Source organism: Podarcis cretensis (genome assembly GCF_951804945.1).
Source record: "Podarcis cretensis genome assembly, chromosome: 6".
NCBI classification, from domain to species: Eukaryota; Metazoa; Chordata; class Lepidosauria; order Squamata; family Lacertidae; genus Podarcis; species Podarcis cretensis.
The window spans coordinates 98767998-98788936 of NC_137175.1; the positions used below are offsets into that span (position 1 = coordinate 98767998).

The 20939-nt window shown below is 44.1% G+C and overlaps 2 protein-coding genes across 4 annotated transcripts in view; one reads left to right on the top strand and one right to left on the bottom strand.

Moving 5' to 3' along the window:
- ATF6 (activating transcription factor 6) overlaps positions 1-20939 on the top strand; it is an 89543-nt gene that overhangs the window by 13927 nt on the left and 54677 nt on the right. Inside the window, exons 10-14 of one of the 2 annotated variants that reach the window (XM_079981392.1) lie at positions 6951-7070; positions 12791-12904; positions 14689-14788; positions 17956-18020; positions 19219-19330. In XM_079981392.1, the coding sequence (XP_079837518.1) occupies positions 6951-7070; positions 12791-12904; positions 14689-14788; positions 17956-18020; positions 19219-19330 (511 nt within the window). Of the gene's footprint in view, positions 1-6950; positions 7071-12790; positions 12905-14688; positions 14789-17955; positions 18021-19215; positions 19331-20939 lie in introns of both variants that reach the window. The other variant, XM_079981391.1, reaches the window with a different exon arrangement.
- HSD17B7 (hydroxysteroid 17-beta dehydrogenase 7) overlaps positions 1-20939 on the bottom strand; it is a 158896-nt gene that overhangs the window by 8953 nt on the left and 129004 nt on the right. The window lies entirely within an intron of this gene.

Consider the following 20939-nt stretch of genomic DNA (forward strand, 5'->3'; position numbering starts at 1 on the left):
TGGCTGCGGCATGTTCCACAGGGGGGGATGCGTTGGGACAACCGATCTCAGTGATCTCGGGTAGGAGGAGGAGTTACGCTAAGACCAGACCATGTCATTACAGAGGAGGCAGGTTTAGTCGTTGTCTGAGGACTATCCCTGCCTCCAGGTCTGGTCCTGACCAGATGGATACTAGAATCAGCAAGGGATACCCACATGACCTGAAGGTGCTGCTGTGCAATGCCAGGTCAATGATTCATAAGACCACTGCCATCCATGACCTGATCATGGATGGGGGATTTGACCTGGCATGTGTAACAGAGACTTGGTTGAATGAAGCGGATGGGCCTGTTCTTACTGCTGCTTGTCCACCAGGTTTCTCTTACGCACAGCAACCCAGGCCTTGTGGGCGGGGAGGGGGGGTTGCAGTGATTTTTAGGAAGTCATTAGTTTGCACCAGGCGTCCTATTGGGAAGACCCAGTTCTCTGAGTGCATGTTCTGGAAGTTGGGCAATAGGGGCAGTACAGGATTCCTTTTGGTGTACCGACCTCCCCGCTGCACCAAGGATTCTCTGCCTGAGCTGCTTCAGGTCGTGGCGGATGTTCTCCTGGAGACGCCTAGTTTGGTTGTCCTAGGGGATTTTAATATCCATGCCGATACGACCTTACAAGGGGCCGCTCGGGACTTCATGGAAAGCATGGCCTCCATGGGGCTGTCCCTGAATAAGTTTGGCCCAACCCATAGCCGCGGACATGCCTTGGACCTGGTGTTTACCTCTACGGATGTTGGTGACCTGACACTAACTAAAAGTGAAACAAAAGAAGTGCCATGGTCAGATCACTTCCTGGTGCAACTGGACTTCTCCGCGACCCTTCCCCTCTGCAGGGAGGTGGGACCGATTCGGATGGTCCGCCCCCGCCACTTAATGGATCCAAATGGTTTCCAGAGAGTGGTAGGGGATGCTTTATCCCATGTTGATGGCCTTTCAGCTGATTCCCTGGTGGCCCGCTGGAATGTGGAGTTAACCAGGGCTATTGACTGTTTGGCTCCGAAGCGCCCTCTCCGATTGCATGGAGCCCGGAGAGCCCCATGGTTTTCCACGGATCTGAGGGCAATGAAACAATCGTTGAGACGGCTAGAGCGCCGGTGGCGGATAACTCATTCTGAAGCTGACCGGACACAGGTTAGAGCTCAATGTCGAGCCTACCAAGTGGCGGTAGCGACGGCGAAGAAGACTTTCTTCACCGCCTCTATTGCATCTGCAGAAAACAGCAGCAGGAGACTTTTTCAGGTGGTCCGCAATTTAGCGGAACCACCTGCTACATCGGGGCCCAGTACGGGCCACATGTTCTCCTGCAATGATTTTGCAAAGTTTTTTGCAGATAAAGTCGCTCAGATTCGGGAAGAGGTAGACGCCACCGTGGGAGCAGGGCCGGGGCGGGAGAGTGCTAGAGTCCTGTCTAGTCAAATTGCATGGGATCAATTCCAATCTGTTACCTCCGAGGATGTGGACAGGCTGCTTGGACGAGTGAAACCAACCACCTGTCTCCTTGATCCTTGCCCATCCTGGCTTATAAAAGCTAGCCGGGAAGGACTGGGCGATGGGCTTCGTGGGGTGGTGAATGCTTCCCTCCGTGAGGGAGCCTTCCCAGACCCGCTGAAAGAGGCGGTTATCAAACCACTTCTTAAAAAAACATCTTTAGATGCGGCCACGATGGCCAGCTATCGCCCAGTCTCAAATCTTCCATTCTTGGGCAAGGTGATTGAGCGAGTGGTTGCTGAACAACTCCAGGCACGCCTGGAAGAAGCGGACCATTTGGATCCCTTCCAGTCGGGATTCAGGCCTCATCATGGGACTGAAACTGCCTTGGTCGCACTGGTTGATGATCTCCGGCGGGCTAGGGACAAAGGTGAGAGCTGTTTCCTAGTTCTGCTGGATCTCTCAGCAGCGTTTGATACCATCGACCATAACATCCTTCTGGACCGTCTTGAGGGGCTGGGAGCTGGGGGCACTGTCCTACAGTGGTTCCGCTCCTTCCTCCTGGGCCGTGTTCAGAAAGTGGTGGTGGGGGATGAGTGTTCAGACCCCTGGGCTCTCACTTGTGGGGTGCCTCAGAGTTCTGTCCTCTCCCCCATGCTTTTCAACATTTACATGCAGCCGCTGGGAGAGATCATCAGGGGGTTTGGGCTGGGTGTTCATCAGTATGCGGATGATACCCAGCTCTACCTCTCTTTCAAATCAGAACCAGTGAAGGCGGTGAAGGTCCTGTGTGAGTGTCTGGAGGCGGTTGGAGGATGGATGGCGGCTAACAGATTGAGATTGAATCCTGACAAGACAGAAGTACTGTTTCTGGGGGGCAGGAGGTGGGCAGGTGTGGAGGACTCCCTGGTCCTGAATGGGGTAACTGTGCCCCTGAAGGACCAGGTGCGCAGCCTGGGAGTCATTTTGGACTCACAGCTGTCCATGGAGGCACAGGTTAAATCCGTGTCCAGGGCAGCTGTGTACCAGCTCCATCTGGTACGCAGGCTGAGACCCTATCTGCCTGTGGACTGCCTCGCCAGAGTGGTGCATGCTCTGGTTATCTCCCGCTTGGATTACTGCAATGCACTCTACGTGGGGCTACCTTTGAAGGTGACCCGGAAACTACAACTAATCCAGAACGCAGCAGCCAGACTGGTGACAGGGAGCGGCCACCGAGACCATATAACACCGGTCTTGAAAGACCTACATTGGCTCCCAGTACGTTTCCGAGCACAATTCAAAGTGTTGGTGCTGACCTTTAAAGCCCTAAACGGCCTCGGTCCAGTATACCTGAAGGAGCGTCTCCACCCCCATCGTTCTACCCGGACACTGAGGTCCAGCACCAAGGGCCTTCTGGCGGTTCCCTCACTGCGAGAAGCCAAGTTACAGGGAACCAGGCAGAGGGCCTTCTCTGTAGTGGCGCCCTCCCTGTGGAATGCCCTCCCACCAGATGTCAAAGAGAACAACAACTACCAGACTTTTAGAAGACATCTGAAGGCAGCCCTGTTCAGGGATGCTTTTAATGTTTGATGTATCATAGTATTTTAATATTCTTTTGGAAGCCGCCCAGAGTGGCTGGGGAGGCCCAGCCAGATGGGCGGGGTATAAATAATAAATTATTATTATTATTATTATTTTTATTATTATTATTATTATTATTATTATTATTATTATTATCAGTTGCTCATACTAGAATGTGCAACAGTGTATTGCAGTGTATGGAGACTGCAAGGCAGAAGCACAAAGGTTCTTTGCCATTTCAAACCAGCATGGAAAGGGTTCCCTGATGACAGAAAGTTTGAAAATAAAGTTAGACAATGACAGTGTCAGGAGCAAGCTTTTCTCTTATGTTTATACTTCTGGGAGATCCAGTGATAACTTTGAGCTATCCCATTAAAAAGAGTGTGGCTGTTGTTTTCCCTCACATGGACTAATTCTGTACAGTGGTGCCTCGCAAGACGAAATAAATCCGTTCCGCGAGTCTCTTCGTCTTGCGGTTTTTTCGTCTTGCACAGCTATTAGCGGCTTAGCAGCTATTAACGGCTTAGTGGCTATTAACGGCTTAGCGGCTTTAAGAAAAAGGAAACAAACTCGCAAGAACTCGCAAGATGTTTCGTCTTGCAAAGCAAGCCCATAGGGAAATTCGTCTTGCGAAGCACCTCAAAAAACGGAAAACTCTTTCGTCTAGCGAGTTTTTCGTCTTGCGAGGCATTCGTCTTGCGGGGCACCACTGTATTTGTCAGTAGCTGGATGGATTATTCTTCTGAAATGCAGATCTCTCATTGGTGCCTTTGCCATCCATATGGTGCCCTTCCATGGAAAGTGAGGCAAGGTTGTATGGGAAATGCATCTTGAGAATGTTATATATGAGAAGTAGCGCCAGCGAAAGGAGCCACTCTGACTTTCTGCCCTCTAATAGTGGGAAAAGGATGGCCAGCCTCACTCATTGAACTGGGCCAGTTTATGTCGGACACTGGGCTTTTGAGCAGTCAGTCAGAAAAGATAATATCACTTGTGGGATCTCTGCTTTTCAAGAAATCAAGGGGGAAATTTGGACAAAGAGCTATTTAATGTTGAGAGCCATTAGTTTAGCTGGGGAAAGACAGAGAAACTCTTCACACATGTCACTGTGTAGTGTGGCAGTCTACAGATGTTGATCTAAAAACTCTTTGCAGACTAAGACTGTAACCCTGTGTACACTATTGAACATGGTGAGGCTCACTTTGAGCGACTATAGAATCATAGAATCGTAGAGTTGGAAGGGATCCTGAGGATTATCTAGTCCAGTCCTCTGCAGTGCAGGAATATGCAGCTGCCCCATACAGGGATTGAATCTGCAGCCTTGGCATTATCAGCACCATGCTCTAGCCAAGTGTAAATTTGTGCCGCATGCTGTTTTATAGTCAAAGCAAAAAAATCAGGTTGTCCTATACTGGGGCAATGAAGCAGTGACCACTCTCTTTCCGAAAAGAGAAAGGCCAGCATTTATTTGTATCTGTATTCAGCACTGATTGGAAGATGAAAGATTCCAATGTTTATTCTAAAGTGGCCCAGTAGATGGTGCCTTAACCAGGTTAATTTGCAAGAATGGGCTGGCTGGAGCAAGTGTTGCGGAAGTTCTGTCTGAAGGGGGAGCAGTCTCTGCTCCTGGCATTTGCCAGCCCTTGTCAGTTTTTCATTTATGCTGTTGGAAGCTTCCCAGCTCTAATTCAAGGATTATTCTGTCCTCAGAAAACTTTTATAACCAGGCATATGTTTCAGATGATATCACTGTTGGCTGGAGCAGAGCAGTTACTGTACTGCTTAGATTTTTTTAAAAAAATCTGACATTTTAATTGCACAAGGGTTTGTTTTTTGGCCAGATTTACAAATCAGACCCAGTTAAGTTTGCTGGCATAGATGGATTTCCAATCCATCAATTTGACAGAGAAAGTGTCACTGGGCAAACGTGTGCTTTGCTAATCAAGGAAGATGGAGGGCAGGCTCTCTGCTGCACCCATGCTCTTACCCACCAAGGTGGCTGATTATCCTTTGCTCTTTCCTTGAATTTCACCAATTCTGATCACAAGAGTAGGGAATAATTACATTTTTGCCCTGCCTTTCTTCCAGGGGGCTCGGGATGCACATGGTATTAATTTTATATCCTGCCCCCCTACCCAAGTAGGCTAGGACAATTTTTACCAGCCTCATCTTCCTTTCCTGCTGCTAACCATAGCTTTGTATTACTTGTGCATTGGCAGGAAGCATGTCTGCAGGATCCTCTGCATACTTGGTTTGCAAATATTTTTTCACACCATGGTTTCTATCTTTACAAGGAAACGATGGTTTGTTTTTGAGACACTGTGGCTAATTTTAGGAGGAAGAAAATACCTTTGGAGAAGTGTGGAGCAATGTATTAATGAGTCTGGCTCCTAATGTGCAGAACATGGCTTGCGGGAGGCTGGTGTTGTGTCTGCAATGTATCCTTGTCATCTATCTTCTGTTCCTTGCAGTTATCTGTGGAAATCTTAAACTCATGTTTTTGCTGGGAATTTGGCTCAAGAGTCCAGTATAATTGCATGTCCACAATTTATTGAAAGGCTATAGAAGGCTACTTGCTAATGAGGCCACAATTTGTGTTGTGAAATGCATCATGTGGTGAATGAAGTCATTGACCAAGCATCCGAATAGGCTCATTCATGGGTTTTGTGCTGTCTGGTGGAATTTTGTTTGGACAGGGACCGGTGATCCCTAAGCTGTGTTATTATTATTATTTTTAGTGTTTGTAGTAGTAATACTGTAGAACTTATTAATTATTTATTACCTAAAAGGTCTCCAAGTGACTTACAGTTAAAAAGATATATCAGTACATTGCACAGGTGGACGAAAAGAAAAAAATAATTTAAAACATTAACATTTCATACAACATATAAAAACAGAAATACCCCCCTCCATAACAGCCCCTCCAAGGCTAAGCTGAACTAGCTGTATAAAACTGCATGTGAACCAGTTCAGAACAACTATGCCAATTTCTAATTTGATTGAGGCTAAGAATGCAAGCCACACCCAAATACGCTCTCTCTGGAGTTTGATTGCTGGTACTTCTGTTGTTCTGTAGCCCTGAACAGTGATAGTTAATGACCAGTAACCATGCCTTCTACCAAGATGCCATTAGTATTTCAAAATGCTAAAAAAATCCAAATACTTAATGACAAAACTCAACACCACACTAAAATCAGACTCGCGGAATACTGTTTTCAACTAAATAAGGTGCTGTTTAGTAGTCTCTTAAAAGAAGACAATGCAGTAACCATATGGCTTTTCCTAGGCAAGGAATTCCATTGGTGAGGCTTTGCTATCAAGAATAGTAAGCATTTTATTGGGGTAGTGAAACAACTTCCATCATCCCTGGCCATTGACCTTGCTGGCTGGAGCTGATGGGAATTGGAGTACAACATCTGGAGGAGTGGAGGTTCCCTTCTCCTGATTTATATAGCAGTTTTCAGTGCAGTTTGCATATTATAGCTATAAACCTTATAATAACCATGTAGCCAGTGTGGAGAAGTGCTAAGGCAAAGAGAATAGTGTCTTGCTTAAGTGGGTTGATATTTCAGGTGAGATGGGCAGGGATTTTCCAGTTATAGCTACAGCAACTTTTTAAATTACTGTTCTCCATTTGGAACAACTTTCCTTGTTTTATTGTTATAATGGTTCCGTCTGTTTTTATAATTGTGTGTGCTGTTAATGTAACCCACCCTGGGACCTTATGGTGAAGGGCAAGTGAGAAATTGTACAAATGCTGTAAATCAATTTAAGATCTGCCTTGGCTAAGGAGTTGCCAAATCTGAACAGTGAACCAACTCAAATGTCCCAGGCCTAGGTTCAGCTGAGCTATAGTATAGGTAAATGAATGGGGGAATCTGGCTGTGGTTCACTCCTGAAACTCACAGCTTTATTTTTTGCTTTCAGTGTGCTTGAATGGGGCCCCAGCTCTACTGAACTTCATGGTAGTTCTGCCCACCAGAGCAGGCACCTTCTTGAATTCTCTGCAAGGGTACCTCAGGAAACAGATGGCAGGAATAATGATGGGTGAGTATTAAAGCATACATTATCTTGGCTTCCTGTTTCCAGCACCTTATACATACACAGGCAGTAAATGGGTGGGGTTATAGTGCTTAACAATTTCACTTGGACCCAGGGTCCATGATTGTGTTCAATGATGGTGGGTGAATATTATATTTTTGGCTTGGAGATGCTTGGAAAATAGTGAGGCACTGTGCTTCCCAAGCACTTCGGCAGCTGACATAATGGCCTCATCCCACCCCCTTCTCATCATTGAGCTGTGAAGGCGGTCAGGGCCTTGCCCCTGAACCCCACTTCATCCCAAGTCAGGACTGAGAAGTGTATAGCCCTTTGAGCACCTCTGATGTTCAATGTGGCAAGACTCCTCTGCTATTCTTTGTTGAGAGGGGCACGGCCTGTGTTGGAAGCATGTTTTTGGAGGGAGTTTGACACTGAACCTGCCATGGTAATGTTTGTTTTGGTCACATCCAGGTTGGACTCCTGTAATACTCTCTTTGTGAGACTGCCTGTAAAAAAATATACTGTGGGTGCAAAATGCAGAAATTCTGACAGGCTCATTTATTAGGATAATATAACACAGATAACTACCAGATTATCTTTGTCCTGATTTGATCTCCATATCCAGTTCAATGTACATCTGAATCTGGCCAAGACCAGGCAGAAAGATCAAAGCTGGAAACAAACTTCAGGTTGTAGATGGTGGTGGTCTGGGTGCTTGACACTGGAAGTGAGAGAGCAAATGGGCCAACAGTGCAGGAGAAGAGCCAAGATAGGAATTGGGGTTGAAAGGTGCATGGAAGTAGAAGAACTTAGCAAAATATAGGCATGAATTGGAGAAGCAAGTGTCGGGGGAACAGGGGAAAAGCAAGACCAGAATCCAGACTAAATTAATAGGGGTGTGGGGCTTAAGCCACGTTCATTTGATAGAGGACAGGGTTTGACCTGGCGAGTGGGACACATGGCCAATCAGTGCTCTTGGTTATTTTTGGCCAGTTGAATGTGTTTGAGTGTATGTGGGGTGAAGAGCTGCATTTCTGAACAAAATTGCTTTCCACTTTTCATGTTAAATTGACACAAACCAGCTTTCTGTGTCTCTAACAGGGTTCAGTGTCTGGCTGCATCCTGTGTGCTGACACCAAATAATAATTTGAAATAGTATTGTTGATTGTAGCAGTAGCTTTTTGCTCCAGTTCTTTGGGGCTCAAGAGCTATCCTGTTTGCAGAAAGCATGCTGCACATCTTTCCCCTTTCAGCTTCAGTGTAAGAGATGCTTCATTTCTTAGGAGGGTGTGTAGATGCCAGCAGAGGCCCCTCTCCTAGTTTTTAGCTCATATGTGCTTTTGTGAAGCACGTTCTATCCTGGTTTCTGTCTTTAGCCTACAGCCTTCCAGGGCATACACTGTTCCAGCTCATTTTCATGCAACTTGATGTTTTTCCATTATGAATCTCTCTAGTATTGCTGAAAAATGTCTTTGACCATCTGGGTCTGCTGTTCTGGGGTATTGGATCAACATACATTTTGTTCAGAGAAAAACCTCCAAAAAATAGCCCCAATTTCAAATAGCTCCTTCAGCTGTAGCTGCCATCTGGAAAATGTGTGCTCCAAACATTGCGGCAACCTCTAGGAGTAAAGTTGGAAAGGCATTTGTGGGCAGGTTAGTTTTCCTTCTGCACAGGACAGATTGACACACTTTATAGCTCTGGCATGAAACAATAGGCATGAAAAGGAATTCAGTTCTCAGAATTGTAGTTTGAGAAGTCCTTGTCATGTCAAGGCAAGTCTGGGATTGTGAAGAACTGTCCCAAAATCTGGAATGAGGATCACACACACACACGCACGTGCACACACACACACGCACACACACACAAACGCTACACCTTGATTTCCTGCTTTCTGCTACTGGAACTAGAGTTGAGGACTTGAACCTGAAGAGCAGTAGGTAGAAGCGACTTCTTTGACCAGGCAGTGGTAGAAGGCCAAACTCCTCGTATTTTATGCTAGGTTTGACCAATCCAGAGGCTTCATACTGCTTGCCAGTCTTTGTTATACCATTTCCCCTTACCCTTCTGTGCCTGAGGAGGATCCTGAAGCTTGTGTGTACACAGCCCCAGGTGGCTGAGCAGGCTAGGTCCCAGCTGTGGGCCATGAGGGCCCACTGGAGAGAGAGGTGGTATGCTTGGGTGTGTTCGGCTCCATCTTAACATCCAAGTCAATAAGCAGCACCCACACAGATAAAATCCTTTGAAAATTATTAAGTTGGGGAATTGTAGATATCAGAGCCAGCGAAGTGTAGTGGTTAGAGTGTTGGACTAAGACCTGGGAGACCAGGGTTCAAATCCCCACTCAGCCATGAAGTTCACTCTGTGACCTCAGGTCCCTCCTTCACTCTCTCAGCCTTCCTCTCTCAGGGCTGTTATAAGGATATCATGTAGGGGCAGAGTACTGTGTGTGCCACCTTGAGCTCCTCGGAGGAAAGGTGGGATAGAAATGAATAAATACAATGTCTCTTTTAATTTGGCTAGTGGTTGCACCTTGATTTACACACATAGGTAACTTTCTCAAGTTCTCTTTCTCACAACTAATGCATAGTTATTTTGCCAGGCAAAAACACCTTTTACAGAAAAGTCTGCTTTTAGAAACTTTAACCCGCCTTATTTCTGTAATTGTAAGTTATTTTAAACTATTTTTAATATTGTGCTGTAATGTTGTAACCCGCCCCAGGATCTTAGGGTGAAGAGTGGGTAATAAATTAAATAATAAAAATAAATACTGATTATAGTCAGATTATCTAGTTCTTTATAAAATTCTGCTTTCAGCATTTCTCTCGCCCTTCCCCACTCCCAGCAGTTCAAGACAAGGTTCCTTCCTGTGTCTGACTGTCTGAGCATTTCAAGGATATGTTTGCATCTCTTCTTGGTCTGTTTCTGTGTGTGTGCATTTGGTCCTGATGGCCCAAGTGAGCCTGTGGCTTCTGCCTGCTCCATGTATAGCCTGAAAAGCATTTGCCTTCTTCTCTGCTAATGCTCTTGTTGGCTTGTTCCAGAGGTTTACTTTAGGCAATAGATGAGATGTGCACTTAATCATCTCCAGATTGAAGCTTTGGCTTTTTCAGCTAATAGGTTGTTCCATCCTATTGGAGCCTTTCCTTTCCAGCGTTTTTTTTAATGGCCAGCCACAGATGTGCCGAAAGCATGAATAGCTGAGAATGTTTTGGAAAGCAGGCAGCAAGACAAGAAGCTTTGTAATGTCTTTGCAGGAAAGATTCTATAGGCACAAGCACTTGAAGGAGTGCTAGCTGTGTGTCTGCTTGAGCTCTGCAGAATAAATACCATTTGGAGAGGAGCTTGGAGAAGTAAAGTTATGCCATGGATTCCTGACCTGTTTGGGTCCTGTATCTGCTGTCTTGCCTGCATTTTAGATCACAGAGACAGAGGGTCCTGATGCTGATGGAGGTGGTGTGGGTTTCCCCTTTGCATTTTGTTTGGCCTTCGCTCCTGCCCAGCCCTTTCCTTCCTGATGTTGTCGTTGCCTCATCTGTCTTGCCTCTCTGAGCATTGGTTGGCCTGGCATGGTTTTATTTCATTTACACCTGCTGCCTCTAGTTCTCTTCTCTCTTTTCTCCCCTGCCCTCCACCCTCTCCAGTTTGTCTTTTTCACATTCCATTCCACTGAGACTGCTTCCCAAGGTTCCAGGAACTGTTTTCTGGACACATTTAATGGCCTCTTCTCAGCTCTAATCTGCAGCCAGGCACGATACAATCCTCGCCCCACTCTCCAAACTGAGCTTTTGTGAGACCTCCATCCTGCCAGTTCTCATGCATCCTGACTGCCCACCTTGTGTCTCCTCCCTCCTCCTGTTTGCCATATTTAAGGCCTCCTATTTGGTATCTTGCAGTTCTTCCACTCTAACTTTCATTCCTTTTTTTTTCAAGTGCCAGCTTTAGGATGACGACTTGCTAATCTACTTTTAAACCATTATGACTACTGTTTCTCTCCCTCACCACCCCCATTTCATGGGCCTAACTGTTCAAAACAAACAGCATTCAAAACAGTTAGCATCTGCTGCACTGGAAGGGAGTAGTCGGATAGCTATTCCTTAGGGTTTTTCTTTGAAATGTACAGGGGTAGGTCATTTGGTTGAGCATGCGAGCACTGTCTCAAAGTAGCAATATAAGTTAGATGAAAATAATGGTGCAGGCCTTGATGAGGAAGGAGACAGGTGTATTCTCTATTGTGGGCAGTGACATGACCGTTGCAGTCCTGGAGTTACACGCCTAACAATTGGACAAGAATGAAAATAGCCTTTACTGAGCATTTTTATTTAATTATGTACAGTGGTACCTCTGGTTGCGAACGGGATCTGTTCCGGAGGGCCGTTCACAACCTGAAGCGCCGTGTCTGTGCAGATGTGTGTTGTGATTTGGTGCTTGTGCACATGTGCGAAGCGTGATTTAGCGCTTGTGTGCAAGTGGCAAAACCCGGAAGTAACCCTTTCCGGTACTTCCGGGTTGCCACGGGACGCAACCTGAAAAGATGTAACTTGAAGCATCCATAACATGAGGTATGACTGTATCTCCATCAATGTATATTTAATGTTTATTTTATATACATTTAATATTTAATATATAATATACATTAAATATAGTTAATACACACATTTAATATACAAAGGGTGGCTCCTTGCTTGAAATCTACATTTTCTGGTATTTCCTGTTCTATTTTTCTTTTTGCAGGGGGGAGGAGAAAGAGAAGGAGAGGGACTAACCAGGGATGCCATCTCATATTGTTAAGAGCTGTGGAACCCCTTCCCCTCCTCCTCAGTTAATGCACTGCACTTGATTCATGTTTTACACTTGCCACTGCACAACCCTAACACAAAAAAAATATTTAACCTGGAAAGTATACTGCATTTACAGTTTCCCTCAGAGGCCACAGAATGGTCTAGCCAGAGAACCCAGCCCCCATCTTTGTCCCTAAGTGTTATTTCCCACACTTTCTTTCCCATCCTGGACAAAATGTCCTAGATTCTTTGAGCAAAACAGAATAATTTTTGGCAATTGAAACTTGCCCATTGGTTGCTTTTAATTCCATTTATGAATTCCATCCCATAAAAATCTAAGCAATTTCACAAAGCAATTATGCAGTTCCATATATAAAATAATTAAGAACTCTTCCATACGTAAAAACAATTAAAATCAGTTTCAGATTATGCATGTCTTTATTTTATTTGGGCTGACGTTATCTTTTTTGCAGTTTGTTTGTTTTTAAATGAGGATAGTGTAGTCCATCCCCTTATTGCAATGACAGCTTAGATGCACTTGTTTGCTTTTCTCCTGGGACATATTTGTGTCCTGAAGTATGGGTGGTGGTGGTGAGATGAATTCCATCGAATGTCTGTTGTGTTTAACAACTCTTTGTCTTCCAAGATAAGTAAGCCACCTCACTTGTGTGGGATCTAAAACTGAGGCAGCTCTTCTTTCCACAGATGGTTTCAGCAGCCTTGTATTGTTATATGGCTTTGTATTTTTGATGTTTCATGTTTGAAATCAATTTATTATACAGGCATGCAGCCTATAAAAAAATATTCAAAGGAATACAAAATAAAACTATCCTATAAAGGATAAACTAAACAGCATATATATAGATACACAATCTTCACATTTCTTTTCTTCAAGGTATGTCTCCTTTGAACAAATATCTAAGGCTTTGTATTCCCCCCTTCTAGGTATAAGCATTCAGTTTCGAATAATAAAGCGTTGATGGTAGTTACGGAGGAACCAATAATATACATTTCTCCCCCACCTTGCCAGCCAATGATCAATCGCACAGAGTCACTCAGGTAAGCAACCTGCTCAGTCAGGATGGTGGTGTTTCGTGTCTGATAAGCCCAAGGACTTGTAACTAGTGGCTATGCAAAGTTTTTCCAGGTGCACACTGCCAAAGCTTTTAGTTTAGACTCCTTTTCAAAGTTCCCTCTACAGAGATGGTTCTCTTAGACTGTTCCATAATGTTATTAGAAAGTTGTGCTGACACTTGCATATTTGCTTCTATTGCTGCTTGTATAACTCTCAGTGTCTCATTTAGATCAATTTCTGTCTTCTCTTCCTCTGTGACTACCATATCCACCAATGGTCTCCGGTTTTCTTTACTCCCATCATTTTGTGGTGCTAATTTGTACCCTTTATACAACAGTCCTTCCAGCTTAAGCTTTATTTCAGTTTACGGGGTGTTGTATCCAATGGAATGGGTGTTCACTCTGTCGTGAGACACTAGACCAGGAGCAAAAACTTGTGGGAAGTATGCTGGACTCCCTCAGTTTTTCCTCTTGTCTAGATGCAGACAGTCTGCACGTTGTTGTTTTTTCCACACAAAAAAGCACCCTTTCCGTTGCTCTTTATGTTTGGTTGTTCTCCTTATTTGCCACCCTTCCTTTATTCCTTAGTTGTTTACTTACACTGATAAATTTTCCAAAACCGGTGCCCTTGCCACATCGCCAATAGCCATTCCTGCATTCAGGCATGGCGGCCCTCTATCGGCACCCTCTTTTTCTTTCCCTCAGTAGCCTCAGCGGCTGCCACCATTTTTCTGGGATCACAACTGTATTTCTTTCATTTTGGTGTGTGTGCTACTTGTGTGACTGCTGGTATGGCATTTGCATTCTCCTGCCTTGATTTAAAAATGACTTGGCCATCTCCTCCCAGTTCGCTGTTTTTACACTAGCAACAGAGTGAGTGTTCCTATGAAGTCCCTGCCTGCCTTCTTCTATTTGCCTTTGAAATTGAGCCCTGCCCGACTGCCTCCCGGTTCACTTTGGCAGCGGCGGAGTGCCAGCCCCTCGTCCTTGTCTTCCTCGTCAGCAGCTGTGACAAGGAGAGAGAGTGTAGCTTCTGTTCATCCCCGCTCCCAGCAAATGGAGTTGAGTGTTTATTTGGTGAAAATCAGAGGCTATCTCTGATCCCCTCAAAGTGGACCTGTTTGTGACCAAGGTGAATTGACAGCTGCTCCGTTATTTTCAAGGTTTCAGGACACTCAGGAGGAGGCATGGGATGCGCTGATAATTCCATGGCCACAGGAACCCTTTCTTTCAAAGTTCTCTTTTGGTGGCAATCACTTCGGCATGCAGAGTGTTGGAGTTCTCAGCCCTTTCTACACCTAAACATCTTTGTATTTTCCACAAGGATAAATCACTCTGTCACTCTGAAGACAGACAACTCTGTAACCCCAATAAAGATCCAAACCTCAAATCAATATTGCTATTACTCAATATTAGTTTTTGAATTTTCAGAATGTTTCCTTGTTCCGTTATTGTCTTATGGCTATTTCTCTGAGCTGCCCAGATCTGAAAACTGCAGATGTGGAAAAGCATGAAGCACCTGTGTTACTGAAAGTGTAACATTTTCCAATGGCTGAATTACTCATAAAACAACTGTGGTCAGTGAATTGGAATTGGAATTATTGGAATTAACCCAGGTCATTATTGAGACTCTCTATATCAGTGTCAAAAACAGCTTTTTGTCTCACTTTTCAATATCTTTATCGGTTGTAGAGAGGTTTATAATGACCTTCCCTCCAGCATATGTTTGTTTCTCAGTAAAAAGATAACTGTAGCATTGCATTTTACAGGTTGAGGCATGAGCTGCGAGGCTGGGTTCATAGACATGAAGAAGAAAGGACAAAATCAAGGGTGTTAAATAGTCAGCAGCAAAAAGCTCAGCCCATCCAGGTATGTTTATGCTGCTGCTTGTTACCTTGTGCAAGAAAGTGGTTGAGATGGCCAACAAGACGTAGGAATTATTGGGATCAGGAGCTGGACTGAGGAACAGAATGGAAGCTCCCCAGGAGTGGATTGGGCCCTGGTGCTTCCAGTTGCCTTCCCAAACAAACATATTCAAACATTTTAGGCTTAATTTATGCTTTATTTATACGATGCAGTTGTCACTCCTGTAATCAGATTTGATGATACAGCAATCATGATTAAATTTGTTACCTGCCCTTCAGCGGTAAGGTCTTAGGGCAGATTACACTATTTAAAATACATAATTTAAAATATTTAAACCTACTACATTCATAGGAATTGGGTGGGTCCTGAAAGCACACATCTCAGGTGCCAAAGGCCAGGGTAAAGAGGCGTGTCTTCATTCTCTGAAAGCTGCATAGCGAAGAAATCAGACACATCTCAATGGGGAGGGGGATTACTACAGAGAATGCCCTATCCTGGGCTGCCACTCTGAGGGAGATGGAACTACCAAGAAGGCCTCCTCTGCTGGTCATAATACCTGGGAGGCTCTGTAGGGTAGGAGGTGGCCTTTCAGATATTTGGGGCTTAAGTTATTTAGGGGTTTGAACACTAACATGACCATCTTGAATTGGTCCTGGAAACGAACTGCCAGTCAATGCAGTTCTTTTAGAACAGTTGTAAAGGCAACCCCAGCCAGTAATCTGGCTGCTGCATTTTCAACTAGTTGAAGTTTCTGAGTCGTCTTCAAGGGCAGCGCCACGTGGACTGCATTGTGATAATCCAGTGTGGAAGTTACCAGAGCAAGGAGTACGGTGGCCAAGTCAGGATGATGTCTGAAGTTCTGTGTCATGTTGATTGCTTGGATTATATGCTATAGTTTCCCTGTAGCCCAAATAATTTGATACAAAAAAAAAAAAAGTTTTAAGTGTTAATTGTTGTAAAGGATTAGTTGTGTAAAGCACCCCTATGAACATTTCTGTGCACAAAACGTTGTACCTTCAATGTTCCTAAAAGAAAACTGTGGTGATATCCATTAAAAACTGCTATTGGAGTGGGAGATCAAAGATGAGATGGTAAAGGCGACAATGACTAAATGGGCTATAGACATTGATTACAATATAGAAATGTCTGCTTGAGAGAAATTGGCGGGGGGGGGGGGACGACGACCATGAATTTCTCTGCCTGGTTTCTTATTAAGGAAAACTTACAAAAGATGATGTACCAGTGGTACTTGAAACCCAGCAAATTGGTGAAAATGCACAGTAAATCATCTAATTTATGCTGGAAGTACCACAAGGTAGAAGGAACCCTGATGCACATGTGGCAGTCATGTAAATATGCTAGAGAGTATTGGGAAATGATCCATACAGAGTAGTATACGCGAAAAAATGGAAAGAAAAAGAGATACCCACTAAAGAAATCTGGCAGAATAAATTGATAGAATATACAAAATTAGTAACTGTGACTGCAAAATTAAGAAACAAAGACAAGTTACAGATAAGAGAAGAGTGGAAAATAGTTTTGGAAAATATCTTAAGAGGATACAATGTCAAACTAACCTACAAGTAGGAGTTGACATATGAGCAGCAGATAACATCATATAAAGGAAGACTTGGGATGCAAATGGGTAGAATATCAGGATATGCAGCCAATCAAGGTTTGCTTAGAATGTCTTGGAGAGATGGACTAGGAAGGGGCCCAGAGTGCCTTCCATCAGCTTCAGTTGGTAGCCCAGCCACACCCCTATCTGGACAGGGATAGCCTAATTACTGTTGTCTATGCTCTGGTAACCTCTAGGCTGGATTACTGCAATGCTTTATACATATGGCTGATTCTGAAGATGGCTTGGAAACTTCAGCTGGTGCAGAATTCAACGGCCAGGCAGCTCACCAGAGCAAGCCGGTTTGAGCATATTGCACCAATCCTGGTCCGACTGCACTGGCCCAATTCAAAGTGCTGGCTTTGACCTATAAAGCCTTAAATGACTCAGGAGTACAATACCTCAAGGACTGCCTCTTTCCATATCAACCTACTCGACTATGAGATCATCTTCTGAGGCCCTTCTTTGTGTGCCTCCTCCTCAAGAGGTCCAGAGGGTGGCAACACAAGAGCAGGGCCTTCTCTGTAGTGGCTCCCCGTCTGTGGAATGCTCTCCCCAGGGAAGTTCGCCTGGCACCTTCATTATATACCTTTACGCACCAGACAAAAACGTTCCTTTTTAACCAGGCCTTTGGTTGATTTAATTGACATCCTATGCCCCTTTAAAGTTGGGGGGGGGCTATTTGGTTTTTGTTTTTATTTTGATTATGTATTTTGTGGTTTTTATATTCTGATTTTGTTCTGTGAACTGCCCTTCGGGTATAGAGCGGTGTATAAATTCAATAAATAAAATAGATAAAATAAGTCCTATGAAAAAGGATACAGTGGTGCCCCGCAAGACGAACGCCTCGCAAGACGGAAAACCCGCTAGACGAAAGAGTTTTCCGTTTTGGAGGTGCTTCGCAAAACGAATTTCCTATGGGCTTGCTTCGCAAGACGAAAATGTCTTGTGAGTTCCTGCGGGTTTTTTCCCCTTTTCCTCCCCTTTTTCTAAGCCGATAAGCCGATAAGCCGCTAAAAGCCGCTAAACTGCTAATAGCGCTAATCCGCTAAGCCGTCAATGGGCTTGCTTCGCAAGACGAAAAAACCACTAGACGAAGAGACTCGCGGAACGGATTCTTTTCGTCTTGCGAGGCACCACTGTATATGAAAAAGGAAAAAGGATACTGTAGGGTACTTGTATAAAAGCTGTTTAAATGCATAAAAGAAAGAGCAAACTATGGTGATATCCAGCTAAGTCATACACAGAGTAGGCCCATTGAAATCAGTGTACTTAAGTTTATTGATTTCAATAGATGTACTCTGACTCAGTTGGATTATGACCCTGATAATTCTTACATCTATGTACCTGATTACTGAAGATGATTTTATATTTTATAGTATTTAATGAGCCAGAAAATTAACTGGGATTCCATGTTCATATATACAACCTCCACAGAAGTTTTTTAAAAATAGATTGGCCCATTGCATGCACACCGCAAAAAGATCACGTTCAGTTGAGTGAAGAGTAATTTCTCTCTGTGTAATCACACTGTCTCCCCACCCCACCCCAGAATGCTTCAGGAGAAAAATCGAATTCTGAGCTGATGGCTCTTCCATACACAGACAACAGTGTTGGGTGAGTGAAGATGGGATCTTCCATTGTAATATTTTGATGGCATTACTCTTCCATTGGATGCAAGCTCTAACATTTTCCCTAGAGAAGAAAATTCCTTGGTCTCCCTTGCCCCAGTGCAGCAATAATAAAAAAATAATAAATCCAAACTAAATCCTACTTGTAAAGGACCACTGAAACTTGAAATGATAGTTGTTTTGCTGAAGGCGTCCTGGCTGGCAAGACTGGCAGTTCCCCTCGAATTCAGCTGTCATCCATTGTCTCCTGAGAATCATTAAGAGAGGCTTCTTCTAATTGGGAGCTATCTGTTAGCTGATTTGTCCTCCACGATTTTCCCAACTCCTTTTTGCAGGAAATTAATATTGTGTCTATCACCACGAATTTGCGGGAGTGAATTTTATAAAACTGAGCATGTGTGTTTCAGATAGTATTTATTTATTTATGGCATATATATACTGCTTAATCATTAGCATTTGTAAGTGATATGCATAAAAATAAAAAATACAGAGAATAAAAAAATTCAGTGGAACCTCGGTTTTTTAATGTCTCCGTTGACAGACATTTCACAACCCAAATGCCGTAAACCCAGAAGTAAATGCTTCTGTTTTTTAATGCACCTCGGAAGTCGAACTTCTGAGGCGGCTTCCATTTTGAATTTCCCTATTGTATTGAGGCTTCTGTATTGAGTTTTTGGTTTTGGAATGTTTCGGAAGTTGAATAGTCTTCCAGAACGGATTACATTCAAAAACCAATGTTCCACTGTAAAAATTATTCATGAAACCAGACAGAAACACTGCCTTCAAATGCCTTCTGCAATAAGAAAGTCTTTGTCATGTGCTGGGAGTTCAAGAAGCAAGTGCCTGTATAATCTCAATTGGGAGGGAATTCTACAGGCTTGAGCCTATGACCCTGAATGCCTGGCTTCTAGTAGTTATGAGCCATGCATCTGAGCCCAACGGAGACTCCCTCAAAGACCTCAGTGATCAGGCAGAGATACAAGTGACCAGGTGATCCTTAAGATATCCTGGACCCAAATTGTTAAGGACCTTGTAAATTAATACAAGAACCTTGAACCTGGCCCAGTAACAAGCCACTACAAATTTTTAAGCACATTATTAAATAAGGTCCTGTGCTTCATTATAGTGTCCTGTGCATGCAATTCTTCTTGGTTCTAGCATTTTCTTCTCATGTATTTCAGCAGGAACTCAGGGAATGAGCTACAAGTTTATTATGCTTCTCCACAAAACTACCAAGATTTGTTTGAAGCAATTCACAGAAGGGGAGATACATTCTATGTGGTATCATTCCGTAGGGTAAGTGTGTTATGGTTCAATGCAGAACGTATAAAGGAATCCATTGCAAATTTGGAGGGTATAATGCCCCCCTCCAAGAAATGTTGATAATCATTTTAAGGGATGCCATCATTTCTAATCTCTTCCAAAAACTGCATCTCCTGTGGTTCTTTAGTGGGAAGAAGAGGCAGGGATCCATTTATATTATTTAGTCGTGATAGTGAAACTGTTTTATAGGCTTGTTTGGGAAGAATTAGGCTTTGGCTAAGCAGCAGAGGGTGAGATTTTCCCTCTTCCTATGGACCTCTTCACAATTAACAATTTTTCCAGGGGAAAAGAGAACTGTGCTTCGTGGGGACAAGGTGATGTGAGCACATAAATTACCACATCCAGGCCTTTATATCAGAACAATTAGGCATGCACCCAGTTTTCCATTGCACAGATGGATCCTTGCTGTCCTGTCCGTCAAGAAATCTGTAAAAGCTTTTTACAGATTTTCAGTACTGGTAGTTTCTAATGAATAGACAGTGCAGTCCCACGAAGGATAAACACAGCAATATTAAACTCCATTTTGTGCTAGTTCCGGTGTTCTTGAAAATACCTTTAGGCTTCCTTCCATTCTAAGCAATGTTGACTAGTTGTCAGTGCTGGTGGCCTGGAGAGAGTGAGACAAGGCAGGAAGTCATCCTGTAAGCAGCTCGACGTGCACCTCGTAAATGAGTTGTTTAGACTGAAGAGTTAGGCTCAGGTCAAGAGTTTTATGGGTTCAGATGCAGCCTCGTTGACTGACCTCTAAAGTTGCAGTATGACTGTCTGGTCGTCTTGGGCGGTGCTGCCCTCTGCTTGCAGGCTGCTGTGGTAGGGTAGGGAGTGACGCCTGGCACCTTAAGCAAAGTTCCACTAGCATGAGCAAAGCTTGATTTTTGCAGGAACAAACACCTGATGGAGTTCCTCTTATTTTATAGTGAACACCCCCCACCCTCCACTCATGTTAATCTCAAGAGTAGAGCTTGAGTACCAATTGCATTTTTCCCCCTGTCTCTTTTTGCGAATCACCAGTTAATACTCTTTTAGTTCTCAAAGCCATTTAAGCTTCCTTGACAGTTTTTGTTTTGTTCCTCTGCAAACAGATACATTCTCCCATGGAGAAAGCATAAAAGTGCATGTTGTTGTTGGCATCCATGTGTCTCCAGAGACAATGGAGTGCACCTCTGGGGGTGAAGTCCACTGTGTCAGCAGCACTGAAGTGACCTCCCTGGGGCGCAAGCCCAGGCATTGTGTACGGAAGTCCTGGGCTGCGCCGACAATAAGATCCTTCTTTTAGCCTTGCTGATGTAGCCCAAAGAAAAGCAGAGCAAGCTTGGCTACAGGAGGCATACAAGGCACCATCCAACTGTCTTAGGGACTCCACTCGGGATCTGTGTAGGGTTTCTCCTTACCCTTTCTTCACTCAAAGATATCTCGCAAAGCAGCAGAGGCTTAGGATCAGAGTTTTCTTTCTCCTAGATGGGCTTCTTTTCCAGGTTGATGAGCCCCATCTGTCCCTCACTTCCCTCTGCAGCATGTGCAGAAACTGCCTTCTTGACTTTGGGACCCACTACTGGTCTCATCTGCACAATCTGCCAGAGCT